The 23,567-nt window shown below is 65.0% G+C and overlaps 9 protein-coding genes across 9 annotated transcripts; 5 read left to right on the top strand and 4 right to left on the bottom strand.

Annotated features, from left to right (window-relative positions):
* Nucleotides 1-358: 358 nt before the first annotated feature.
* On the top strand, nucleotides 359-810 carry EMIHUDRAFT_350722 (hypothetical protein; the record flags this gene model as incomplete). The annotated part of the gene is made up of 1 exon (XM_005762031.1): nucleotides 359-810. A coding segment is annotated over one exon (452 nt), but the record flags the coding sequence as incomplete, so codon positions are not given.
* A 2,939-nt stretch (nucleotides 811-3,749) lies between these two features.
* Nucleotides 3,750-4,521, bottom strand: EMIHUDRAFT_350721 (hypothetical protein). Its single transcript, XM_005762030.1, has one exon. The coding sequence runs from the start codon at nucleotides 4,501-4,503 to the stop codon at nucleotides 3,949-3,951; it is 555 nt and encodes a 184-aa protein (XP_005762087.1). The 5' UTR covers nucleotides 4,504-4,521; the 3' UTR covers nucleotides 3,750-3,948.
* A 2,043-nt stretch (nucleotides 4,522-6,564) lies between these two features.
* EMIHUDRAFT_350719 (hypothetical protein) lies at nucleotides 6,565-7,382 on the top strand. Its single transcript, XM_005762029.1, has one exon. The coding sequence runs from the start codon at nucleotides 6,644-6,646 to the stop codon at nucleotides 7,214-7,216; it is 573 nt and encodes a 190-aa protein (XP_005762086.1). The 5' UTR covers nucleotides 6,565-6,643; the 3' UTR covers nucleotides 7,217-7,382.
* A 1,850-nt stretch (nucleotides 7,383-9,232) lies between these two features.
* On the bottom strand, nucleotides 9,233-10,181 carry EMIHUDRAFT_198242 (WD40 repeat-containing protein; the record flags this gene model as incomplete). Its single annotated transcript, XM_005762028.1, has 2 exons — nucleotides 9,233-9,865; nucleotides 10,122-10,181. The coding sequence occupies 2 exons, from the start codon at nucleotides 10,179-10,181 to the stop codon at nucleotides 9,233-9,235; spliced, it is 693 nt and encodes a 230-aa protein (XP_005762085.1).
* Nucleotides 10,182-10,475: 294 nt separating this feature from the next.
* On the top strand, nucleotides 10,476-14,062 carry EMIHUDRAFT_432932 (hypothetical protein). The gene is made up of 8 exons (XM_005762027.1): nucleotides 10,476-10,698; nucleotides 10,958-11,155; nucleotides 11,298-11,561; nucleotides 11,642-11,896; nucleotides 11,964-12,086; nucleotides 12,157-12,639; nucleotides 12,742-13,386; nucleotides 13,459-14,062. Exons 1-8 carry the CDS (start codon nucleotides 10,630-10,632, stop codon nucleotides 13,720-13,722), a joined length of 2,301 nt encoding a protein of 766 aa, XP_005762084.1. The 5' UTR covers nucleotides 10,476-10,629; the 3' UTR covers nucleotides 13,723-14,062.
* Nucleotides 14,063-15,462: 1,400 nt separating this feature from the next.
* Nucleotides 15,463-16,308, bottom strand: EMIHUDRAFT_198240 (hypothetical protein; the record flags this gene model as incomplete). The annotated part of the gene is made up of 4 exons (XM_005762026.1): nucleotides 15,463-15,482; nucleotides 15,550-15,703; nucleotides 15,839-15,970; nucleotides 16,153-16,308. The coding sequence occupies 4 exons, from the start codon at nucleotides 16,306-16,308 to the stop codon at nucleotides 15,463-15,465; spliced, it is 462 nt and encodes a 153-aa protein (XP_005762083.1).
* Nucleotides 16,309-16,420: 112 nt separating this feature from the next.
* On the top strand, nucleotides 16,421-18,121 carry EMIHUDRAFT_558153 (DNA polymerase POLH protein-like protein; the record flags this gene model as incomplete). Its single annotated transcript, XM_005762033.1, has 1 exon — nucleotides 16,421-18,121. The coding sequence occupies one exon, from the start codon at nucleotides 16,421-16,423 to the stop codon at nucleotides 18,119-18,121; it is 1,701 nt and encodes a 566-aa protein (XP_005762090.1).
* A 993-nt stretch (nucleotides 18,122-19,114) lies between these two features.
* EMIHUDRAFT_350717 (hypothetical protein) lies at nucleotides 19,115-19,879 on the top strand. Its single transcript, XM_005762025.1, has one exon. It carries the CDS (start codon nucleotides 19,163-19,165, stop codon nucleotides 19,715-19,717), a length of 555 nt encoding a protein of 184 aa, XP_005762082.1. The 5' UTR covers nucleotides 19,115-19,162; the 3' UTR covers nucleotides 19,718-19,879.
* Nucleotides 19,880-20,214: 335 nt separating this feature from the next.
* Nucleotides 20,215-23,279, bottom strand: EMIHUDRAFT_461817 (hypothetical protein; the record flags this gene model as incomplete). The annotated part of the gene is made up of 7 exons (XM_005762024.1): nucleotides 20,215-20,430; nucleotides 20,622-20,727; nucleotides 20,853-20,962; nucleotides 21,756-21,848; nucleotides 22,050-22,176; nucleotides 22,470-22,531; nucleotides 22,827-23,279. The coding sequence occupies 7 exons, from the start codon at nucleotides 23,277-23,279 to the stop codon at nucleotides 20,215-20,217; spliced, it is 1,167 nt and encodes a 388-aa protein (XP_005762081.1).
* Nucleotides 23,280-23,567: the final 288 nt, after the last annotated feature.

Genomic DNA, 23,567 nt, shown 5'->3' with positions numbered 1-23,567 from the left:
ACAACAAGATCCGGCGGGTTGAGGTGGCGACGGGGGAGGTGACGACGATCGCGGGCAGCGGCACCAGTGGCAGCACTGATGGCGTGGGCGACGCGGCGGACTTCGCCAGCCCAGATGAAGTCGCCATCAGCTCCGACGTCAGAGCGCTGTTGGTCAGTTCGAGAGATGGCCGCCTCCGCCAGGTCTGCGTGGCGGCGCCTCCTCCGCCTCCCTCCTTTGCCCCGATCGTCGTTCCGCCTTCGACCCTTGGAGCTGACTTCGCAAAGACGCGGGGCGACGCTTCCCTCCCGGAGGGGAAAGTCACCTTCCTGGTCGGCGACGACGAGGAGCGCATCGAGCACGTGAGCAAGTGCGTCCTATGCGCCCGTCCCCGGTCTTTCGGACCATGTTTGGCATCGGCATGAAGGAGCGCGACGCCGCCGAGGTCACGGTGTCCCACACCGCCCTCGCCAGCTTCACCGCCCTCGTCGACTACCTCCTCTCCGACAAGTTCGACCTCGGTGAGGAGGAGGGCGGCAGGGCGCAGCGCGCGCTCGACCTGCGGGAGCTGGCGCAGATGTACCAGGTGCCGCGCCTCGAGCTGCTCTGCGCGCAGGCGCTGCAGGAGAGCGTCGGGCCGGCGACCGCCGTGCCGCTGCTCGAGGCGGCGCACACGACGGGCGACGGGCGCCTCCTCGCGCAGTGCCGCCGCTACGTGGCCGACCACGCCGCCGAGGTGCGGGCGAGCGGCGGCGTGGAGCAGCTGCGTGACTTTGGCGTGGCCAAGGGGCTGCTCGGCGACGCGCTCGACCAGGTGGCGGAGCTCAAGGGGACGGTGGCGGCGCGCGACGTGGAGCTCGAGAAGGTCCGCGCGGGTGAGTGAGTGACCAGTTCGGATGTTCGGGTTCGGCCCAGCGCGCACAGCCACAGGCGACTACAGACTATACGTGGAAACACGCGTTGAAATAACAAACGATGAAAAGCCTCTGTATATACGAATATCCGCGACAGACCAATAGAGTGGCTCTCTCTGACTCTCTTGCGTCAGAACTCAACTTGCACTCTGGCCACTGCTCGATCCTCGCGCGGGGCGACCACATGCACATCATCTCTCGTCATGCACTCGACGTCACTGTATGCTCTCCATGCAACCACACTCTTCACACGCCTCTCTGAGCCCTGGCTGTCAGGCTGTCAGGTGCTGTCAGGTGATCTGTCGGTCTGTCGGGCAGCTGTCAGGCACTGTCAGGTGCCTCTGTCAGACCAGCTGTCAGGTGCTGTCAGTGCTGTCGGGTGCTGTCGGGTGCGTGTCTGACAGGCGAGGGGATCTGTAGCTGTCGGGTCCTGTCGGAGCTGTCGGGTGTTGCTGTCAGACGCTGTCGGAGCTGTCAGAGCTGTCAGGCTGCTGCTGCTGTCAGACGTTGGGCTGTTGCTGTCAGGTGCTGTCAGGTGGTGCTGTCGGGGTGCTGTCAGGCTCTGACACACACCAGCCACACTTATGACACTATCAATAGGAGACCAGCAGGACTCTACTACACATACTCCAGCCTCTACTCTGCCTCCGGTCCCACCATCTTTTTCATGGTGGACGTCACCATCTTCTTGTCTGCCGCACTGAGGGAATAGCAGAGAGGCAGGGTGGAGTGCTTCTTCAGGTACACCTTGCTGATGATCTGGTAGTTGCTGGTCCAGCGGAAGGCCTCCCCATTGTTGTCGCTCGTCAGCTTGTAGTACTTGCACGCTCTGTTCTGGTGACTCGGCTTCCTACCTCTCCTTTGCAGCGCCCAACGAGTCTGTGGAGAAGGTGCGTGGGCGCCACACTCCTCTTCATCACCCTCCCGCCCACACCCACTGGCTTCCCTCTCGCAGGGGGTGAAGAAGCTCGACCGCCACTTCGGCTACTACCAATGCTCCTTGTGCGGCAAGAAGAAGGGCGCGCTCTACGGGGAGACTGGCGCGATCGGCTCGAACTGCTCCAACGTGCTGCGCCACACTGCCGGCGAGTCGCACCTCCGCGCGTGGCTCGCCGACCTGCCGGTGGAAGCGGAGAAGCCGACGCTGGCCGAGCTGCAAACGTGCGTTCTCCTCGTCGTGTGTCCATCAATACCCGCACGCGGGGCACTCACCCTCCTCTCGCGGCGGTCGCAGGTCGTGTCGATCGCGCACAAGTGGCTCGGCAGCGCCCGCTCACAGCGCACCACACGCAGACCAAGGTGCGGGGGCAGCACAAGGCGCAGAAGATTGCGACCAACGCGGCGGTCGACGCCGCCGTGGCCGCTGGCCGGGCGGCGGCGGGGGCGCTGACGCCGATGACGCCGGCGGCTACGCAGCTGCACCCCTCCTACGGCGTGATCACGCCAGCAGGAGCGGCCGCCTGGGGAGCGCAGATGGCGGCGCAGGCGGGGCGGCGGCGGCGGCGGCACAGACGGCGGCGGCCACCCCCACCCAGACGCCGTAGGCATATGACTGTAGGGCACCAGAAGGCTAGCTGGTAGCTAGTAGCACAGCCGCCGGTGCTAGAGAGGGGTCCGCAGAGGTGGCGGGCGGGAGGGTTGAGAGAGAGACCCATGACCATCCCATGACTACATGGACCACACTCACATGTCTTTGCATGTAGTTTTGTTATACCCTCATGGGGCACAAGAAAGAGGCTCTACGGGGTCTGTGTACGGTCTGTGCTGCTGTCGGGCTGTCAGCGCTGCTGTCAGGCCACTGTGTGCTGTCGGGCTGTCAGGCAACTGTCAGGCTGTCACGTTAGGGCCTGACAGCGACGGGACCCCTCGCCTGTCAGGCGGTCAGACACGTGCTGTCAGACTGTCAGAGAAAGTGCTGTCAGCGCTGTCAGGCTGTCGGGCACTGTCAGGCGCTGTCCGGGGTTTGCTGTCAGGCTGTCAGACCAGGGCTCAGACGCCTCTTTCCTCCGCGAGCCTCCCCACGAGCGCTCCTTCGCCGGAGTCGGAGCCCGAGTACACTGCGGCACCGCGCACCGATCCGCCCCCCCGCGCGCGCAACAACCCTCAGGGCCTCTCCCGTTCCTCAGTCGCTCTCTCGGTGCGCCAGACTGCGGGTCCAAAGTACTCCGGCGCGCGCGCGCGCAACCGCCCCCGGCGCGGGGTGGGTTATCAGTTCGTGAGTTCTGTGGCCCCATCCCTGTGTCCCACCTTCTTCTCCGTTGCCAGTCCCCGAGAACCCCACTATATAGCGCCACCTCGTGAGCTGTCCTGTGAGCTATGTGCTGTGTGTCCAGCAGTCCGGACCCGGTGCTACGGCTAGGGTTGCCTAACGTTAATTTGGGGCCTAACAGTTGCGCTAGTGTTGGCTGAAATCCTTAACGTTGTTCAAGTGTTCACCCCAGCCCATGCTGTTACTGTTGTTACTGTTGTTACTGTTGTTCAGCGGCCAGCAAGCAGAAAACGGCAAAAAACCCGGGTAAAACCCGGAAAATACCTGGGGGTTTCCGGGTTGCGGGTATTTTCGGGTATTACCCGCACTGGACGCTGGAGATCGTCGTGGGTCACTGCCAGGCCTTCCTTATTGTTGTTCAGCCGGCCTAACGTTAGCTACTGTTGTTTGGGAGCCCCACTGTTGTTCTGTTGTTACTGTTAACACTAGCAACACTGTTCAGCTCTTAACGTTTGACAACCCTAGAGCCGTAGCTACGGCCGGTGACAGTGTGTGCCTCGTGTCGGCTCCTCCCGAGCCAATCGTGTGCAACGTGTGTGTGTCACACGCGCCCGGTGGACATGAGGACATCGCGCTGTCTCTCGAGTACTCGAGATCGTTAAAGGTTTTAGACACGTACCGCAAGCTCGAGGGTCGTGCACTGTGTATTCGCACTCCCCTCCTCACATCAAGGGTCCAAGCCCAGGCGCCACCAGCAAAGGATGCAGTAGAGGTCTCAGAGCGACAGTGATGCATGACGTGACGGCAAAGTGCGCCATCTTGCCCTGCCTGGGTGCATGGAGCGCCTCATTTCCCGTACTCCTCCAGCACCGAAGAGCCTGGACTCGCTGCCCCGAGAAAGGCGTCGAACGCCTGCTCGAAGCTGCGGCCTGAACGATGGACGCGGCCACGGAGCCGAGCTTTAAGCGCAGCCCTCTTCTTCTTGCTCTCAAAATCGATCTCGCGGTGGCGCTTTTCACGTCGCGCCGCCGCGTATTCGACCGCTTCTGACGCGTGCTCCATCGCCCTGTGCACCTTTGCCTCGCAAACCTCTCGCGCTCGTTGCAGTGCTAGAAGTGCCGTGGCCGCCTCATCTTTTGCCTCTCGCCTCATCTCGTCGGCCTCGATGAGGTGTACCAGCTTGTGGCGCAGCGCTCGCAGGCGCGCGACCTCGCTTTGCATCCACTGTGTTGAGCGCTTCCGCCCCGGCTGATTGAGCCCCGGGCGGCGGTGGGGCTGCACTGGCCGACGGCGCGGCGGCGGCGCCTCGAGTGAGACGGCAGCAGCGGCGCGCAGCGTGAAGCTGGTCACGGTGAGATCGGAGAGGAGGGCGGCGGCGGCGGAGGCGATTGGAAAGTCCATTTGTGTGCTCGGCCGGGAGCCAACCCTCTTGGGCGCGGGTTTTCTTTCTTTCTTTCTTTCTGGCACGACAAGGGCGAGACTAGCGCGACTGGCACACACACCGGCTCACCTGGGCAAGAATGTCCATTCACACCCGACGCATCCCGCGCGCCTGTGAATAGGGAAGAAGATTTTTTATCTACCCTACCGCCAACAGCGATTCGAACCCAGGTCCTCACGGCTCGAACCCAGGTCGAGCGGAAAGAAAGAAAGAAAGAAAACAGACAACCCAAGGGAGGGATGGGAGGACGGCACGCCGCCATCACACAGGGATTTTAAGGAGAGGTGTGTGATGCGCTAGCCGTCGCCCACCCTAGGGAGTCTGCCTCTTCCTATCTCTCTTCGCAGTCTCTCGCCGCTTCTCGCTGCAGCCTTCATGCCACCTCGCGGTCGTCCCACTCTCGTCGTTCTCTCCCTTGTCATTTCCTCCTCTGTCGCGTCGTTCTCTTCTGCGTCGTCCTGCGACGCCGCCGCCTGCCGGTCCCTTGTTCTCGCGGCTTCTTTCGCCTTTCGGCGCAACTCCGTCCTCCTCGCGGCGTATCCTGGCCCCTCGAGTCTATCGAGCTCCCCTCGCGCAAGGACCACATTTCTGACTCCCACTCCGATCATTTGCCTCCAGGTCATGTTGTTGCTCAGGTCCACTCTCTCTTCGAACACTCGTGCCTCTACGGATGATGCCGGCGCTGGGGTCCCCTTTGGATGCATCGTGACATCTGACAACTGAATTTCCACTGGTTCGTCCTCCTCGGAGTCATCTTCCCCGTCCTCCTTCCGCTCGGCTCTTCGCTCGGTACGTTCGGTGTGGCTCACCCTCCATGCCGTGAACAGGCGCTTTATCCACCCTATATTCTTCTCTCGTTCCTCTGCCCGTGCCTTGGTCTTGTCGTTGTTTCGCACCCATGTCTGTATGGCCATCGAGGCTGCCTTCCCCACTACCTGTAGTTCACTCGTCACCTCTCCCGCGAGCTCCCTTCTCTTTCTTTCGGGTATGGAGTCCGTGAGTGCGGGTAGCGTGCAGGCAATCACGGGCGCTATTTTGTCGTACTCCTCTTCGGCGAGCGCCCCAAATCTAGACCCTTTCGCCTTTAAGGAGGCTGCCCTCGCTCGTCTCAGGAATGTGGCGGTGTCTTTTGAGTCCGGCGCCTCCCGTTCAACTCTTGCTGTCGCCCTCGCTGTGTGTTTGTCGAGCTTCCGCATGAAGTGACGCGCCTCTTCCTTATTTCCAGCGCAGCTGCCGCTCAGTATGTGCGCCAACGACGCCTGTGGTGGCTCACTGTCTTCTTGTGTCCAATCGTCCCAGTCTTTCAGTTCCCCGCGTCTCCTCCTTGCCTCGCGCGCCTCTTTCGTGGCCTCATCCCTTGCCGCTTTGCACGCTCTGCATCCCCAGAACGCACTTCTCGTGGCGGGGCCCCTTATTCCCCGTTTCTTTTCCCCCTCTAGAATACGCCTGTGGTGTGCCCCATGTGGCACCCCGACCTGTTGTCTCACCCTGGCCCCCAAGATCGTTTTGGTCGTCACATTGTGATCCCCGACGTCGTCAAATGTCGCCCGCCTGTCCTTCCCCCCGTTCTCGTCTGGTAATCTCATCTTATTATCCCATCGATGCTTGAGGCTGGCTACTGCCACTTCGCTCCACAACCGTCCCGCCACCCCTGCCGTGTGGGACCCCGGCCTCACCGTCTTTCGATATTGCTCGCACACCCACTCGTGCGCGCTCTTACACATGTGTCCGTACGTCCGTCGGTCCACTATCTCCCTCTTCTCTGCGTTCTCTGCCGCCTCCCTTCGCACCGTGTACATGCATGGCCGCGTCCGCACCGCGTCCCGCACCACTTTCGAGGCGTCCTCCGTGTCGTTATCCCCGAGGTGTGCTGTCGCCACCGCGTCGGCGTATGCGTTGCAGGCTATTCCCACGTGTGCTGGCACCCACATGAAGACCACCGCCTCTAGCTTCGATCAGGTCGAGCGGAACGCGGTGGCGGTCCAACTGCATTTCTTCCTTGCGCCGCTTGCGAAAAAGCGCGACCCGAGGCATATGTTGTCGCTCTGCGTTCGTGTTGGAGCCAGATCCGGAGGGCGCGCGGCGCTCTCGCGCGCGGCGATGGTGGGCTCGAGCCGGCTTCTCTCATTTCCCAGTCGGTCGAGCCCGCCGCAGCGCGCTGCGCCCGCCTGCGCACTGCTGCCGCGGCCGTCGGCCCTTGCACTCCTGCAGCAGCCACCGCCGCCGATTGACGCGTCAGCCCGGAGGTGGAACATTACGCGCCCTAGCCGGTGGCACCCAAAGACGTACCCTGTGCCGAGCGGGCGGAGCAGGAGGGCGCGCGGTCTGCCAAAGAAGCTCAAAACGAACCGCGCGGCGGCGCAGCGCTTCAAGCTGCGTGGCGACGGGTGCGCCGCTCCACAAGACGCTCGATCCCCGCCATCGCTGACGTTGCGCACGGCCTTGCGCCCGCGCCGCGCTGCTGTCCGACTCTTCTCACTCCGCTTTCGTCCTTTCCTGCCCATGCACCCACACGGCTCTTCCTTCGTCAGGACGTTTACGCACAAGGCCGCGGGCAAGGCGCACCTGCAAGCGGGCGAGCGGAGGCGGGCGACGCTGGCGAAGAAGGCGCCGCGAGTGGTAACGCACAAGGGGCTCGCAAAAAAACTTCGCCGCCTGCTGCCGTATGCCTGAGCGGCGGGCCGATCGCCGATGCGCCTTGCGCGATGGCGGAGCCACACTCGTGTGTCAGGAGAGTTGGGGCTGGGGTTTAGTGGAGGGAGCTATTTTTGAAGTTCTCAACACGCGACGACGCGACACGTGCAGTTACCTAGCCTGGGTGTCTACTTTTAGTACTTTCCATCGCCAACGCCATCGGCATCGCGCGGCCGCGGGGCCCCGTGGGACGTTTTTTTCGATTTTCGTGATGATATTCCTCTTTCTGTTTCTCTGCCGGCTCACCGACACCGAGTTGCGCGTTGGTGGCCTCTTTGTAGGGAAGAATTTTGATATCCGTCAAAACGCCTGCTGGGGGCAGCTTCATCTGAAGCCGTCTGCTCCCCACTTGTCAACTACAACAGCAGGGGCGCTGGCGCCATCGAAGTTCTCTATGTTGTGTGTTTTGTGTGCAGTGTGGCGCGTGGAGCTGCATCCATGTCGAGTTCCTCTTCCGAGTCGCCATCGTGCGGCTCTCCTTCGGTTGGGGCCAGAACTCCTTGTCGACGGTGCCACCCGTCCGGCCCATGCGCTCAACATGCGCCCTGCGCGCCGCCGCGTAGCGTGCGTACGCGTCGTTGCCGAGGACAGGCGAGTGCACGATCACGCGCTGTGCGCCGTTCGTGAGGGCGAGGATGTCGCGCTGATAGCGGTCCACGAACGACAGGTGTGCATGCCAGACTTCGTCGAGAGGCGTCGACGGCGAGAAATATGAGGAGTCCCAGTCGCCGGCCTGCACTTTGAGCTCGAGAAAGAGGCGGTACTCCTGCACCGCCCGCCGAGACCACGCGGCGCTCTTCTTCGGATTGCGCGCGGCGACGACTGCAACCAGCGCGTCCCAGTCGGCCGACGATCCTGCCTCCCACTTGACCAGCTTCGCTTTGTTGCCCTCGTCGGGCTTGTGGGCCGAGAGTACCGTGTGCAGCTTGATCTTGACGTTGGCGTCGTCGCACCCGTTGAAGTCCTCAGGCTCCTCGTACCAGTCGATGGTTGCCCTCGCGTACGCTTGCAGCATGCCGCCCTGGTGCCGCTCCCACGCATCGAGCCACGTGAACGAGCGCGACTCGCCTCCGCCCCCGTGAATCCACGACCCCTTCGCGTCGCTCGGCCGCACGCTGGTGTACACCCCCTCCTCGATGTAGTAGTCGTAGTCGTAGCCCAGCTCAAAGCTTTCGATGGGCTGCCCGGCGGCTGCCCGGTGGAAGGTTGCCGTGAATGTCTCTGGGCTGGGCATCGTCGTCCCCGCGGCCAGAGTAAAGCGGCCTGTGGTCGGATCCTGCAGCATCGGCACATGCAGCACTCCGTTCCACTCGCCGGCGTCTATCCGTGTTGCACCTGCACGAGCGAAACTTGAACTCGACGAGCACATGCCGCTTCGCTGCAGGCGCCGCCTTCGCCTTGCCCTTGCTGCCAGACGAGCTGACGACTCGGCCTTGACCTCCGGCTCCACGCGTGCCTTGCCCTTGGTGGAGACGCCGTCGCCGTCGGAAACGGAGGCGACCTCTGCGCGAACTCGGCGTCGAAGCGAGTAAAACGCAGGAATTCGTATCGTCGTATCCGAGCTAAAAAGGAAGGGCGGCGCATGAGGAACAACCCTTTGGCGCCCTTTCGCAAAAGCGCATGCGCGCGGACGCTGCCTCTTTGGACTTTGCGATGCTCGCTCGCGGGGCCGCCGCCGCCGCTCGTGTCTGTGGGGCGGGGGGGAGTGTGCGTGGAAGGGACACATGGCCGCGCCGATGCGGAAACCTCAATGAGGTCACGAAGCATTAGCTTTGTGGTCTGAGCGAGTTGTTACTGTCAACAATGCCCCCGATCCCCTCATAGAGACCACACAGAGTGTGTCACGCCCACGCCCTCCATCAGCTCACTTTCCCGACTTTCCTGCATCCCAACCTGCATCATGGCCCAGATGCTAATTAATGCCCCGCGTGGGGCTGCCGAGCTGCACGTCCCAAAGGCCACCCCCCCAATCCCTCAAGTCCTCGCGCTTCCCCCTCACGCCGCGCCCATGCCCTCTGGCACCCTCCAGATGTTGATTCCGCCCTCCCTGCCGACCGACACCACCGTCTGCTCGTCCGGGGAGATTTTGATGGCGGCGACTGCACTCGAGTGCGCGTTGCCGACGCAGTACGCCACACCCTCGTCATAGGACCATAGCTTGACCCGCCGGTCAGCCGAGCCAGAGGCGAAGAAAGTGCCGTCACCAGAGATGTGGAGTGAGGTCATCTCCGCCTCCTCCGAAGCGTCGACGACACGAATTTGCGAAAAGTCAGTGCTGTCCCAGTACGTCACCTTGCGGTCCGTCCCGCACGTTAGGATTTGCGACTCGTCCGGCAAGTAGACCGCGCACTTGAAGAACTGCGGCGCGAACAGCACGCCCACTCGCGTGTAGGGCGTGAGGCCAGCAAGTGCCCACACGATGCATGAGCCGTCCGCCGACGCCGAGACGCACTCCGAGTCGTTGGCGCGGATTGCAATCGAAAAGATTGGCCCCTTGTGCTCCTGCATCGAGGCGACCATCACCTGCTGCGCCTTGGAGACGGCCCACACGCGCACCTTGCCATCGGCACCGCCCGTCAGTAGTCGCCGCCCATCGTTTGTCGGCGTGACCGCCGTCACGCCGTTGATCTGCACCGTGCCGCCCGAGGCGTCAGCCGCCGCCGCCCCAGCCGCCGCCGCCCTGAGGGGCGTTGCGCCATTGGCGATTGCGCCCTCCGCCGCCGCGGCCTCCGCGAAGCAGCCCCTGGGGGTGCGAGTACGGGCACTTGCCGCTGACAAAGTCGGCACATCGGCCGTCGGTAATCCACTTGCGGCAAATGGCCTCCCTGTCAAAGTCACTGCGGCCAGCCGCCGACGCCGCCGCCGCCGCCACTGGCTGCGCGACGATGAAGGAGCAGATCTTCTCCTTGTGCACAATCTGCTCGATCGCCTCATCTGGGTGCATGCGGGGCCTTGTTGTCCTAGCATGGGAGCACACGCACACGCACACGGCAGGTGCGGTGGGTAGCTTTTGGGTAGCGTGACATTGCCAGGCCGGTCAAGAGGCACACCTTTTCATCCGCACCAGCCAGGCATGCCGTACCTGGCACTCGAGAGACACCCCGTTCCGCTCGCGCTTGCCCCGCCTCGCCGGCCGCCGCGAGCTACACGCCTGGATTCCCGTGACGCCTGCTGTTCGCGGAACCCGCCAGATCCGCAGCGCTCCCGCCATGCGATGCGCCCCTGCTCCCTCCCGTTCGCAGGTGAGGCCGCCGCCATCGACGAGCCGCGAGACGCGTCCGCTGCTGCCCATTCGCCACCCTAGCCCCGCGCGAGCCCACCATGCGCACCCCATTTCATGCTGCTGACCCGCCGTCGCCTGCGCGCTCGCAGATCCAAAACACCCCATCACCATGATCAACTGGAAGCTGTACGTCACCGCGCTGCTGCTGCCGCTGGCGCTCGGCTGGAATTCGTGCTCGGTGAGCCCCGCCGCCCGCGGCGAGCCACGTACCTGCCTCGGCACTTGAGAGGCGGGGCAATGCGAGTGGGGCGCTGAGATAGCGCGCAGGCGCGCAGAGGGCGGCGAAGGAGAGGGCCGCGCGGAGAGAGCGCGCGGCGCGGGGAACACAAGAGCGCGGCTTGAGGAGATGAAGCAACGCCCCGCTGCCCGCGCGCACCACCACTTCGCTTGTCGTCCACCCCGCCACTCACCCGCCGCGCCGCCGCCCGCATCTGCAGAGGCCCGATGTGGAGTACTTCCAGGCCGACGAAGGCGCGGGCACATCCTTCAACTACGCCGCCGGGGCGATGAACGGCAAGGTGTACACGGGCGGATACTTCAAGGGGACCTACCTTCCCGTCGGCTACAACTCGAACGGGATGGTGGCACCGGTGCCGGGTGCCGTCCGCGTCATGGATGCGACCTCCGACGACCAGGTACACGAATCGCGTCGCGGCGTTCACTCTCCACACAACCCGTACCCTCGGTGTTCGGCGCTGGCTGCCGCCGCCGGCCGCCTTTCCCTCCTCCGCCTCCCCACCCACCCCCGCGCGCACGACCCACCCTCCCGCGCCGCAGCACCTGCAACTGTCAGAGACCGACTCCACGGGGAAGCTCCTGCAGACGTGGTTCTTCGAGGGGACGGCGAAGCAGGTCGGCAGCATCGGACACGGCGCGCAGACCAACGAAGTCGACTCGTACGACGGCATCAAGGCCATGCTCGACGACAACCACCTGTCGGTCAAGATGGGGTTCCGGCAGCAGCTCACGCTGCCCGACGGCACGACGCTCGACTCCGCCTACATGGCCAATGGCGACGCTCGGCTGAACACCAACGAGCAGGCGCACTTCCCCTCCTCCTACCATCATTCCCTTCTCTTCTCACGTAGCCCCCCCCCCCCCCCCCGCCGCCTCCGCTTCAGGTCCAGCTGATGATCAAGCTGGACGTCTCCAAGGCTGCTGGCATCGGCCCCGGCACAACCGGGTGGTACAAGATCCTCGACGAGGACCACCCCGGGTACGTAATCGTGCGCGCGGCCGACGGCGACGCGGCCGGCAACATGATCCTCTCGTACAAAGGCTGCGATTCGTTCAATGCGACGAAAGTGGTAGTCACAACCGGGTGGCGCGGCACCACGACAACTGTTGGGGAGCCGTATGACTGCGCGGAGTACTTGGTCCGCCCCGACCGTCCGCTCTGCCCTGCTGTGAACCTCGCCCATTCACAGCGTCCGCTGTGAACAGACCTGTCTGGCCTCGTCGGACGGCTCCACCGTGTGGCGCAAGCAGCTCCCGGAGGGCGTCGTTCTCGATCGATGCCGCGCGACGGTGGACGGGTCCTTCTTCTGCGGCTTCAACATGGCACAGGTGTTGACACTCCCTCACCTGTCCCCCCTGCCCACGCAGCAGGCCCCGACGCATTTCGCTGCACCTTTAGGCCTTTGAGGCGGACTTTGGCAACGGCGTGGTTGCCCCGAGCGAGATCGACGCGACTCGCGTGAACCTCGTCGGTCAGAGTACTACCGGCGCCGGCCTCATCAAGTACAACTCAATGGGCGAGGCCCTGTGGGTCAAACGCGGCCCTGATTCCGGCTGGTCCGTCCAGGGTTCCTCGAGTACTCTGTCAGTGTCGCGCGATGGCACCCTACTCGCGATGACCGGGCCGGTCGTCGATGGGAGAGGCAATCGCGCCAAGACCCAGGTGAGCCGCATCGACACCTCGAACGACTTGACGAAGGACGTCCTGTGGACTGACATCATCCCCTCGGGGTCTCACGGCTTTCGAGGAATGGAGGTAATGAGGGGCGCCGGCCAACCTGAAGACGAGGTCGTGGCCATGGGCCAGATCTATGCTGGCTGGCTGACGCTCACCGACGACCAGAACGCGACCATGACGCTGCGCTCCATCGGACAATACGACGTGCGCCCCCCCTACCCCCACCCCCACCACCCCTCCCCACCGCCCCACCGCTCATGGCTTACTCTCGTGACACACCCCCATGCCCCACCTCGCCGGCCGCAGGTGTTTGTGGTGGCCTACGACGCCACGACCGGCGCTGGCAAGTGGGCGATGGACGGCGGTAGTGACGAGGTCGGCGACAGCGGCACCGGCGATTACTTCTTCGCGTTTACCGCCGACGCGGTTTCTGGCGACATCTACGTTGGGGGCGGGGTCTACTCTGGCCCCTCCAAGTTCCGCTGGGGCGATCTCCAGCGCGACAACGTGATGCACGACGCGCAAACAATCAAGAGCTCGGGGACCAGCCCCCCCCACGCCTTCCTCGTCAACTTGAAGTCGGTCTCCTCGCACCACCCCGAGTGCCTCAACTCGTGCGACGAGGCCGTCGGCGTCCACGAGTCCAACGTCAACGACGGCTACTGCTACATCGACCGCTACTGCTACAAGGATGGCACGTCCTCGCCGTACGTAGGCCATCACTGCTACAGCTGCAACTCCACCGCGGACAAGCTTGAGTTCACTGCACCCGAGGGCGGGCGTCGCCCGACGGGTGCGGGGAGGAATGTCGTGCCTGGCTTCTGCTTCATCGACGGCGTCTGCTACGACGACAACGAGCACGAGAGCTACAACAAGAACAAGCCCGTGGACCCGTGCAACAAGTGCGACACTGCCAGCCCCGATGTTTGGACGGCAGTCAACGGCTGCCTGGTGAGCCCGCGGCAAGCCTCCCGCCACCCCCCCCACCCCTTAACTCACCCCCCCCCCTCCCCCTGTGCGCAGCTCGCCATGGAGTTCGTGGGGGCTCCCGACCCGGACGGCATCATTCGCAACGGCATGTGCGAGGCGACCAACTTCGAGGGCGGCATCAGGTACAACAAGGACGGCTCGGTCAACCCAGTTGGTTGGGAGCTGGAGGCTACCGCAGCTGGCTGGGGGCCTCTGAGCTGCGGCAGCGGCCAAACCCCGGCCCAGCAGAGCACTGCAGCGGCGCTGCGCCAGCGGCGCGTCATGAAGGTGGCCGAGGGGGAGCAGTGGTGGCCGTGAGGTAAGCGGCAGCGGCGAGCAGCGGCGGGGTGAGAAGAGACGGCAGCGCCAGCCAGCGCCTTGCTGTCCCCCTCGCTCGCTCGGCGGAGTCTGACCCCCTTGTTTGCGGGTGAGCGGCTCGCGCGGGACATGTTTGCTGGGGACTGAGGGTCGAGGGGGGCCCGAGGAGTGTGATCCCTCCGTGTGCGGGGGGGGGTAGCGGCTACGGCTCCCGGGACTGAGGGTAGAGGGGTGCGGTGGGGCGAAAAGTGTGATCCCTCCCAGGGGTGCGCTAGGCGCGACAAGAGCTCCCGGCGGGACGTGTTTCACTATAAAGAAAGGTACACTTCGCCGGATGACACCAGTTCACCACAGACACCGGACAGTCACACCAGACACCACCACCTCGCACCTGCCAGTGCCACCAAGCACCAGCCACACCACGCGTCACGCGATCGACGGGACCTTTTGAGGCGGCCCTCAGGCTGTCAGTACACGCCAAGCGCAAAGGCAAAGAGCCGGCGCCGACACAGTCACTACATACACTGGTCTTCATAACGCACATTTTGAGAGAGGGTAATAGCCACACACAGCTCTTGAAAGGTGAGTCACGGCTCACGCACACGGCCTGACTCCCGACGACTCGAAAAGAGTCTCCAGACCGGCCACAGAGTGGGCTGGGGTCGGTCCACCAGGAGCAAACGCACGCCCCGCTGCCAGTTGACGCCCCTCACTCCGCGCCAGGCAGCAGCAGAGAAGCATCGAGCTTGCTTGTCCGCCGCCCCTCGCCCGACTGCACGCGCCGCTGCTTGAAACTGCGTCGCACCGAAGCGAGCCCGCTCGACGCGGCGCCTATTTGGAGCGCCGTGAAGAGAAATGAGCTCGCAGCTGGGGGAACCAGCCCCGTGGGGCTGCCTCCGCCTGCCGCCGCTTCCGCACGCTCGGCGCCTCTCCTCTCCCCCGCGGGCGAGCCGGCCGACGGCGGCGCCGGCGCGGCGTCGCGCCTCCGCTTTGCACCCGCGGCACCAGCCCCCACCTTGGCCTTGGAGGAGGAGGCGGGTGCGGCGGACGCGGCGGCGGCGGCGATAGCGGCAGGAGGCGATGCGGCTGCGGCGACGGGGGCGGCGGAGGAAGTGTCGGCGGTGTCGGCGGCGGCGGCGGCCTTGCGTGCTCTGCGCGCAGCCATCGCCTCGATCGCCTTTGCCTGCCCGACCTGCGTGTCGTGGCGTGGACGTGTCATGGACGTGTCATGGACGCACTCTGCCGGCCTCGATCGGCTCCTTCCCCTGCTCCTGTCGGAGGGTGCGTCCTCCCCACGCCCCCGCCACACCCCAGCGGCATCTCGACCGTCCCTCGGCCGCGTCTCGCACCTGCTTCATGTAGAAGCTCGTCTCCTTCTTCGACTGCGACAGCTCCGCGCGCATCCGGTCCTGCGCTGTCCGAGCCTCGTGCGCCTGCGGCGTCGGGCAGCGACCGCGTCAGCCTGCCCCTCCCTGTATCTCCCTGTATCTCCCCATATCTCCCCGAAGGTGCGGACAGCAGCCAGTGCTACTTGCCCCTCCCCGTATCCCCGTATCTCCCAATATCTCCCCGTAGGTGCGGGCAGCGACCGCGTCAGACGCGGGGCCAGCAGGGGCCAGGGCCGGGGCGTGCTGTGTGTGTGCGTGTGCGTGTGAGTGCGAGCGTGAGTGCGTGTGTGCGTGTGTGTGTGTGAGTGCGAGTGTGCGTGTGCGTGTGTGTGCGTGTTTGAGGCGACAACGGTCAGGCCACACTCGCGACATCTCGGCAAATCTCGGCCGTGGCGTGGGCAGAGACGGGCGGGGTCTCGGCTAGGGGTCTCGGCTAGACCCCGCGCCTGCGCGTCGGTCAGGCTGTCCCACTTGAACTTGTGCAGGTACTTGATGTTCCAGAGGTCATGCGCGTGGAAGGATCGGTGGCCGCCGCCCACCAGCGTATTGTTGAGCGTGTTTGCGAGCTTGAGTGCGCGCCGCTTGTCCGCAAACTGCAGCCGCCGAAGCGAGGGAGGGGCGGGCGGTGAGGGGGAGCTTGTGGCGGCTGCAAAGCTGGCCAGAGAGTGGGCTGCAGGACGTGTCAGAGGCGCGTCGGAGGCGTGTCTCGAGAGTGTCCGCGCCTCCACCCAGCCCTCTGAGAAGGAGCGCTTGCGGTTGCCGCCGCCAGAGATGCGGCGCGCTCGCGCGGCGGGGTCCTCTTGCTTCAGGTAGATGCGCAGCACCTCCGTGCCGTACCCGGAGAGCAGCTTCCGCAGCGCCTGCCGGCGCGCAGGCCCGGGCGGGCGTCGGCCGTGCCACACACTGCAGGGAGAGAGAGAGGGCGAGATTGGCCGTCCACGCCGCCGACGGGTGGCGGACGAGGTGCTGGTGAGCCGTGCACCCACGGCCACAACTATGTTTTTGTGCGGGCGCGCGCCGATGGCTTCATGTAGGGCGGAACTCGGGCGAGGTAGCAGACGCCGCAGTTCTGGATGCGGGCGTTGTAGGCGGCGAGCGCCTCTCCGCTCAGCCGCTTCAGCTTGGCGTTCGATTTCTTCTTCTTGGGCGGCGTGGGCGCCGTGGGCGCCGCAGCGGCCTGCGTCGACGGAGCAACCATTCTGCTGCGAAAAGAAATCCTGCTGGAAAAAAGAAACAGCCGAACGCGGCCTGCCCCCATCCAGCTGCTTCCATCCATCGCCCGGCTGCTCTCGCTGCCAGCGCCCAAAACCATGGCGACCAGTCTCGACGACAGCAAGCGCCCAGCCGTCGTCGCTCTACTTGATCTGGACTGTTGGTACGTACAGGTCGAGAAGAAGAAGCGCGGCCTCAGCGCGGAGGCTCCGTGCGCAGTGCAGCAGTATGGCAGACTGCTCGCCGTCGACTATGTCGCTCGACAGTTTGGGGTGGAGCGCGGGATGAGCGTCGACGAGGCAAAGAAGCTGTGCCCGAACTTGCTCACGCCTCACGTGCCTGTCATTGGCGCTGACGTGGCTTGGGCGCAGGACGACTCTGTTTCGGTCTCGCGGCCCAAGGACGACGCGGGCAAGGCATCGCTCGACTTGTACCGCAATGAGTCCGATGAGATCTTCTCGCTCCTCGCAGCTCAGGCGCCGCTGGAAAAAGCATCGATTGACGAGGCGTACGTTGACCTGACCGACCTGGCGAGAGGTGAGCTCGAGACAGTGCTCTCCGACCCCGGCGCGTGGGCGGCGGCGCGCGGCTCCGGCAAGTGGGATCCCGATGCGGAGGACGACTATGACGCGCTGCTGGTCGCCGGCTCGAGCGTGTGCATGCGGCTCCGAGCGATCGTCAAGGAGCAGCTTGGCTACGAGATGTCTGCGGGCATCGCCGAAACAAAGATGCTCGCGAAGCTGGGCTGCCACAAGCCCAACCAGCAGACGGTCGTGCTTCGGCGCGCGGTGCCGAATCTCCTCGCCGACGTGGAGGTGACCGCGGTTGGAGGCCTCGGCGGGAAGCTGGGCGAGGAGGTCAAGGAGAAGCTGCCGCGGGTGCGGACGGCCTTTGACCTCGCCACTGTCGGCCCCGTTGAGCTGAGGCGGCTCTTTGGCGAGTCAACGGGGGATTGGCTCTACGCCGTGGGCGCAGGCACGCTGTGCGAGGACGTGAAGGTGGGCTACAAGCCCAAGTCTCTGAGCGCCTTCAAGTCGTTCAAGCCGTGCAGCAACAATGACCTCGAGACGCTGGGCAAGTGGCTCGGCATCCTCGCAGACGAGCTGGTAGGGCGGCTCAAGGCAGACGAGGCGCGATGGGGCCGCAAGGCAACGGCAGGGTGCATCAGCTGGTGGGCGCCGAACGGAGCAAGAGATTGGTCGAGCGGCGGAAAGCAGCAAAAACGCAACGGGTGCTCGCGCAAGTTTGCGCTGCCCAACGGCGGCCGCAACTCTGAGGCGCTCGCCGCGGAGGCGCTCAACAAGCTCCGCGCTGCTGCGGTCAGTGGCGCTGGCAGCATCTCGAGGCTGCAGCTCTCCATCCCCACCTTTGTGGATGTGCAGGCAACGTCGGTGATCGACCGGTTGCGCGCCGCCCCCGCCGCAGCCCCGTCGTCGCCAAAGCCGTCACTACCCACGGCAGCGACCAGCAGCGGCCCGACTCCCGCCGCGGCGGCCGCGGACAGCCGCGGCAGCGAGGAGGCGCCGATCGAGCTCTCCGACGACGGCGGCGATACGACGGAGGCCGACGAGCCGGAGCCGCCGCCGCCCTCAGCCACTCCACCGCGATCCCGGCCTGCCGCTGCGAGCCAACCGACGCGCCGCCAGCCGGCTGGCAGATCGACTGAGGGGACGCCAAAGCTCTCTGAGATGTGGAAGCGGCCGCGAACGTGGACGTGCCCAAACTGCACCTACGAGAACGACAACATGCTCTTCCTTGCCTGCGAAATGTGCAGCGATGTCCGCCCGCAGGGCCAGTGAACAGTCGAAGCAAACAAGAGAGCGAGGGCCCTCTTGTACCCTGCGCATTGTGATGCATCCCTACTATAGACGCAAATACGTACACGTCTGTCTGTGTTGTTCTCTTGTTCAGCGCGACGCGAAGAGTTATCGTCGCGTGCAGATGTTGATAGAGACTCGCCGGAGCCCGCGGTCCCCCCGGACACGCCTGGTACGCAAAGTGCTGAGGGGTGAGGGCGGCGCGCACACACCTCACTCCTCACGCGCACACACCTCAACGCGGTATCGAAATACGCAACAGCATGGAGGTACTAAAAGAATTTTACAGAATCTAAAAGACCATGGCCATAGACGTAAGAAAATCTAGACCGATACACACGGTGGGTCGGCTCGCTCCATCCGGGCTCTCGCTCAGACGAATGCATTATCAAACATACGTGGGCAAGGGCATGACGTGGATCTCGACGCGGTGGTGCAGCAGGCGATGGAGGTGCGCGAGGCCACGATGCGCGAGCGCGAGCAGACACTGGCGGCCCTCGTGACGGTGCATGCGGCCCGCCCGCTCGACGACGCGGCGCTGCGCGGTGTGCTGACGCGCGCGCACGAGGTCGGCTTGCCGCGGGACGGGCCTGAGATCGAGGCGGCGACACGGCTGCTGCGGGAGGCGACCATCGCCTGTGAACAGCGACAGAGCACAAACGACTCTATTACATGTGGGAGAGTGTCTCACTGGTCGTGGAGAGTACGTTACGAAGTAGGGTAGGAAGTACGCATGTGCTATGTCGGTGTTTTGTGATCTGTGATGGGAACCATGATCCACCCGCTCTCTCTACTCGTTTATTCACGAGGCGACCCCAGGGGGAACCGTGGGCGTGCTGTGAACGCGGGTAGTCTCCCCCCATCCCCAGGGCCTTCAGGGCTCGCACCTCAACCTCTCACAGACCAGCGCACAGCGCTTCTCAATAACAAGGCTGTGAACAAACAGCGAACCGTGCTGGCCATCGCGACCGAGTCTTGCGCACTCTCCCGTGCCCACTGTTAGTTCTTCTGTCTATCTCCCCCATGAAGCTGCCTCTGCTAGCCTGCATCTCTGCTGCTGCTCGCGTTCCGGCTGTGCTGAAGCTGCCAGCGCCACCGTTGAGGACCGGGGTGGTCCTCGCCCAGATGGGAGCGCCACAGCTGCCGCACGGATGGGTTGCGCATCGGGACGAGCAGACGGGCCAGATATACTACTGCTACGAGAACGGTCACTGCCAGTGGGAGTTTCCAGAGCAGCACGGTGGCGTGATGAGCGCCCCCGACGAAGAGACCGCAGCGTACATCGCTCAAAAGCTCCAAGAGCCGCAGATCCGCATCCCGCGCGCTGTAATCGAGTTTCTTGGCACCGCGACTGCGCTCGAGCTGCTAGCCCAGACAGAGCAGGTGCAGGCAGCAGGTGGGATGGTGGTGCCGGAAACGGGCAATTTTCGCACTAATGGCGGTGTCTACTATCAGCTGCTGCGTGGCGCCACTCACCTGCCGCGAGACGCTCAGGAGGCCGCGCTTCACCGCATCAAGGTCTCGGGCCGGAAGGTGCGGTCGTGGGAGAAGGGCCAGGCCAGCGCGCCAGGTTGGTGATCTACGGGTACTGTAGCGTACCAGTCGTACAGAGGTACACAATAATGTGGTATGTGCTCTCGCGCGCATGCGTGACTCGTGACTGTCGTCGTGTCGTGTTGGGGCACGGCTTGATGGTATCGTAAATTTTCACCGGTTCGTATACACTTATTCGTCATGGGTCGAAGTCCTCTTCTTACGCGTTACGGCTACATCAAGCTGGGGCCCTGGACTAGGTAGGTGAGGATCGCGACATCCCCCGCGACATCCGACACATGCGATGTACGAAGCGGACATCACACATACGACTCACGGAGCGCCACGAATGCGTGGACGAAATAAAAAGCGGAACCGCAGAGACCGCCGCGCGCCAGCCAAGCCGCGACTCCGGCGCGGCGAGGCTGAGTCGCCTCCGGTTGTCGCAGTGAGAGATCCACCCACGAGGCGCCGACGTGGAAAATACACTCGTACTGTACCGCAGCTGTGGAAGCGTGCACGCAGGCGCCAGAAGAGACGCGTCAGTCCTGCAACCAGGCAACGGCGAGGGGGGGCGCCGGTGGGGACGGGCGAGGGGTGGGGGGTTGGGGGGGTGGGGGGGGCGAGAGGGAGCGCGCCTCGTGGTCGTCGTCGGAGCCGCCCTCGTACTCATCCGCCCCCCCGTCGTGCAACGTCTGCCCGAGGACGGAGCGGAAGAGCAGCCTCCATAGCAGCATGTACCAGATGACATGCATCACCTGCCGGGCGAGGGCAATCGCGGCGCTCGCGGCGGCGGACACCCCCCCGCAAATGGACGGGTCTCTCTCCCCTCTCTCTCTCTCCCTCCCTCCCTCCCTCTCTCGCTCCCTCTCCCTCTCCCTCTCCCTCTCCCTCTCCCTCTCTCCCTCCCCCCGGGGGCATGCTTCCCCGCCCCCGTGCGCTCGCGCACCAGCAGCGCCGTCAGCAGCGAGCCACACGCCCAGTAGCCTGGTAGCGTCGCGTGCGTCGGCAGGGCGCGGAGGTTCGCCCACAAGTCAAAGGAGCCGTCGCCCAGCCTTCCAGGAGCAAGGGAGAGAGAGCGAGAGAGAGTCAAGCAGCAGGAGGAGCGGTGTGCGTGCGGGTGCATGGTCCGTACTGTAAACTTCTATCTTGCAGTCTATTCGCGAGTGGATGCACGCACTTGGCGCCGGGGGAGTGGCCGCGCGTGAAGGGCGAGCCGGCCGCGGCAGTGAAGCCGTCCATGCCGTAGGCGCCCGGCGCCGTGACGACCTCGCGCGACCCATACCACACCTGCACGGGAGCAGAATCCAAGGCGCGTGCAGGGCGCCGGCGCGGCCGAGGCGGGCAAGACTTGGGAGGGGGGGGGGGGGCTGGCGGCGGGGGTCCTAGGGGACGTGCATGCAATATCGGGTAATCTCGGGTGTCGGGTGATCTCGGCTCATCCCGGGCGGCGCCACGCACCCCCTGCCACACGATTCGGACGGGGTAGAGGTAGAGGCGCGTGTACGCCCACACGCCGAGCGTGGCGGCAAAGGTGCCCTCGACCTACGCGGGCGATCTCGGGCGATCTCGGGCGATCTCGGGCGATCTCGGGCGATCTCGGGCGATCTCGGGCGATCTCGGGCGGCGGAGGTGCCCCGACCTTGCGAGGTGCAGAGGGAGGTGTCGGTGGCGGTCTCTGTCCGCTCTCGGCGGCCCGTGCGTGTGTGACGTTGGGCCGAGGGGAGGAGTGCTTGTGCGAGTGCACGTCACGCCGTGTGAAGGGGAAGCGTCTCGACCTCCGCGTGCGTGCTTGGGGCTGTGCGCTTTTGTGTGGAGGCGCCAGAGTCCGGGAGTGAGTACAGGTGTCGCGTGTGCGAGCGGAGCGAGTACAGCGCAGAGCGGCGGACGCCGCGTCCTCTCTCGAGCGCCCGTCGGGCTGCACGGGTCCGCCTCTGGCTTCCAGGGCCGAGGTGTGGGGAGATGCGGGGGGGAGATGGGAGGAGAGATACAGGAGGCCGCCCCGCCGCCCCTCCAGCTCGAGATCTCCCCGCATCTCCCCGCATCTCCCCGCATCTCCCCGCATCTCCCCCGTCTCTCGGACCAGGAAGCCGCCCCGCCGCCCCTCGAGCTTGAGGTAGTTTGCCATCTTGAGGAGGTCGATGACGATGTCGGAGGAGTCATGGAGGAAGATGACCTGGGTTAGGGTTAGGGTTAGGGTTGGGGTTAGGGTTAGGGTTAGAGGAAGATGACTTGGCGGCGGGGGCGGGCGGGGGCCGGGGGGGGGGGGGGGGGGTCGGACACAGGGTCCGCGTGTAACTTTCCCGAAGGGAGTGAGGGGGTGAGGTGAGGGTGTGGGGTGGGGTGGGGGGTGGGGGTGGGGGCGGTGGTCACAGACCGCCGTGCCGATGCGGACAAAGTTGAAGCCGTACGAGAGGGCGAAGAGGGCGATCGTCACGAGGTGGTGCACGTACATCATCACATAGTCCTTGTGCCGCTCCTCGAGGAAGCGGTGCGAGGCGCACCTGTGTCGTGGCGGCGGCGGCGGGCCGAATCATGGGTGAGCGCGTGTGCAGGTAGTGCGCTCTCGCGGCGTCGCGCAGCACGCGGAGCCGTGCGGCGGAGGAGAGCGGCGGCGGAGGCGGCGCAGTCTTCGACCGCTCTCGCAGCGAGCGGTGGGTGGCAGAGGCGGGAGGAGGCGGGTGGCAGAGGCGGGAGGAGGCGGGTGGCAGAGGCGGGAGGAGGCGGGTGGCAGAGGCGGGAGGAGGCGGGTGGCAGAGGCAGCAGCGGCGGGTGGCAGAGGCGGGAGGAGGCGCACGTCACGATCCAGATCGCCATCTGGAGGAGGTACAGGAGGTGCACCGACCGCTTGCTGTTCACCTGTCGCGAGATTACCCGAGATTACCCGAGATTACCCGAGATTACCCGAGATTTCCGACCGCTTGCTGTTCACCTGTCGCGGGCGGCGCGTGGAGGGAGGCAGGGAGGGGTGGGCGGCGGCGGTGGGGCGTGTGCTGGGCAGACGCGTGCGGTGCGAGAGCTGCTGGCGCAGCGGAGGAGCGCGATGCTGCTGCTGACGCCTCGACGCGCTGCGCGGCCAACGTGCGCAATCTGGCTGCGCGCGAGGCCGAGGCGTCTGCGGCTGTCGAGCGCGTGTGGCAAGAGGCGCATCAACGGGTGCGCAGCCTGCCTGCTGGTGCGGGTGCGGCGTCCAGAGCGAGCGGTAGTCGTCGAGCCAGTGCTCGCCGCCGCCGTCGACGAAGAGGATGTACGCCTCGAGCGCCGTCATCGCCGAGTGGATCGTCAGCTGCCAGCTCTGGTCGCGGAGCTTGTTTCGCGTCTTCACCTTGGCGACGGGATCCCCGAGGTGCGCCAGCGCCGTGCGGCTCAAGAGGGCGCACGCGTGGCCCGCGATGAGCTTGACGAGCCCGATCAGCGGGAAGAGCGCAAGGCATGTGACGGCGAGCGCAGCAAACGCCTGCGGCCCAGTCAGCGGGCAGCCGGCGGGCAGCGCGCCGGGCAGCGCAAGGAGCACCGCAAACACGGCGACCACCTCGAGGCCAAACAGCGTGGTCAGGAGGCCGTTCGTAAACGGATCGATGACGATCCTGCCCGTGCCCTTTGGCATCGCGGCGCCCGAGCACCCGCCGAGCGAGAAGCGCAGCGACAGAAGCGGGCAAAGGAGCCGATTCCCGGAGAATTCTTTTTCTTAAAGTTGCTTGCCGGCGAAGAAAAGGTGGGGGGGTTCCCCCCTTTTGGTTTCCTCGGTTTTTTTTCGACTTTCTCTCGGTTACTATATTTTTCTTTCTCTTCTTCCTCTCTCGCTTTTCCGATGGCGGCCTCCTCGCTCTTTCGCCGCCGCCTCTCCGGCAGCCCCTCGCGGCTGGATCGCGACTCGATCGCGGCGATCGAGTGC

This window comes from Emiliania huxleyi (genome assembly GCF_000372725.1).
Source record: "Emiliania huxleyi CCMP1516 unplaced genomic scaffold EMIHUscaffold_7, whole genome shotgun sequence".
In the NCBI taxonomy this organism is placed as follows: Eukaryota; Haptophyta; order Isochrysidales; family Noelaerhabdaceae; genus Emiliania; species Emiliania huxleyi.
This window is presented reverse-complemented; position numbering and strand designations above follow the sequence as displayed.

Coding starts and splice junctions, on each gene's coding strand:
- EMIHUDRAFT_350721 (XM_005762030.1), bottom strand. CDS start 4,503: ATGGACTTTCCAATCGCCTCCGCCGCCGCCGCCCTCCTCTCCGATCTC.
- EMIHUDRAFT_350719 (XM_005762029.1), top strand. CDS start 6,644: ATGGTGGGCTCGAGCCGGCTTCTCTCATTTCCCAGTCGGTCGAGCCCG.
- EMIHUDRAFT_432932 (XM_005762027.1), top strand. CDS start 10,630: ATGATCAACTGGAAGCTGTACGTCACCGCGCTGCTGCTGCCGCTGGCG. Junction 10,699..10,957: donor TCGGCTGGAATTCGTGCTCG/GTGAGCCCCGCC, acceptor CCGCATCTGCAG/AGGCCCGATGTGGAGTACTT. Junction 13,387..13,458: donor CGGCAGTCAACGGCTGCCTG/GTGAGCCCGCGG, acceptor CCCTGTGCGCAG/CTCGCCATGGAGTTCGTGGG.
- EMIHUDRAFT_350717 (XM_005762025.1), top strand. CDS start 19,163: ATGAAGCTGCCTCTGCTAGCCTGCATCTCTGCTGCTGCTCGCGTTCCG.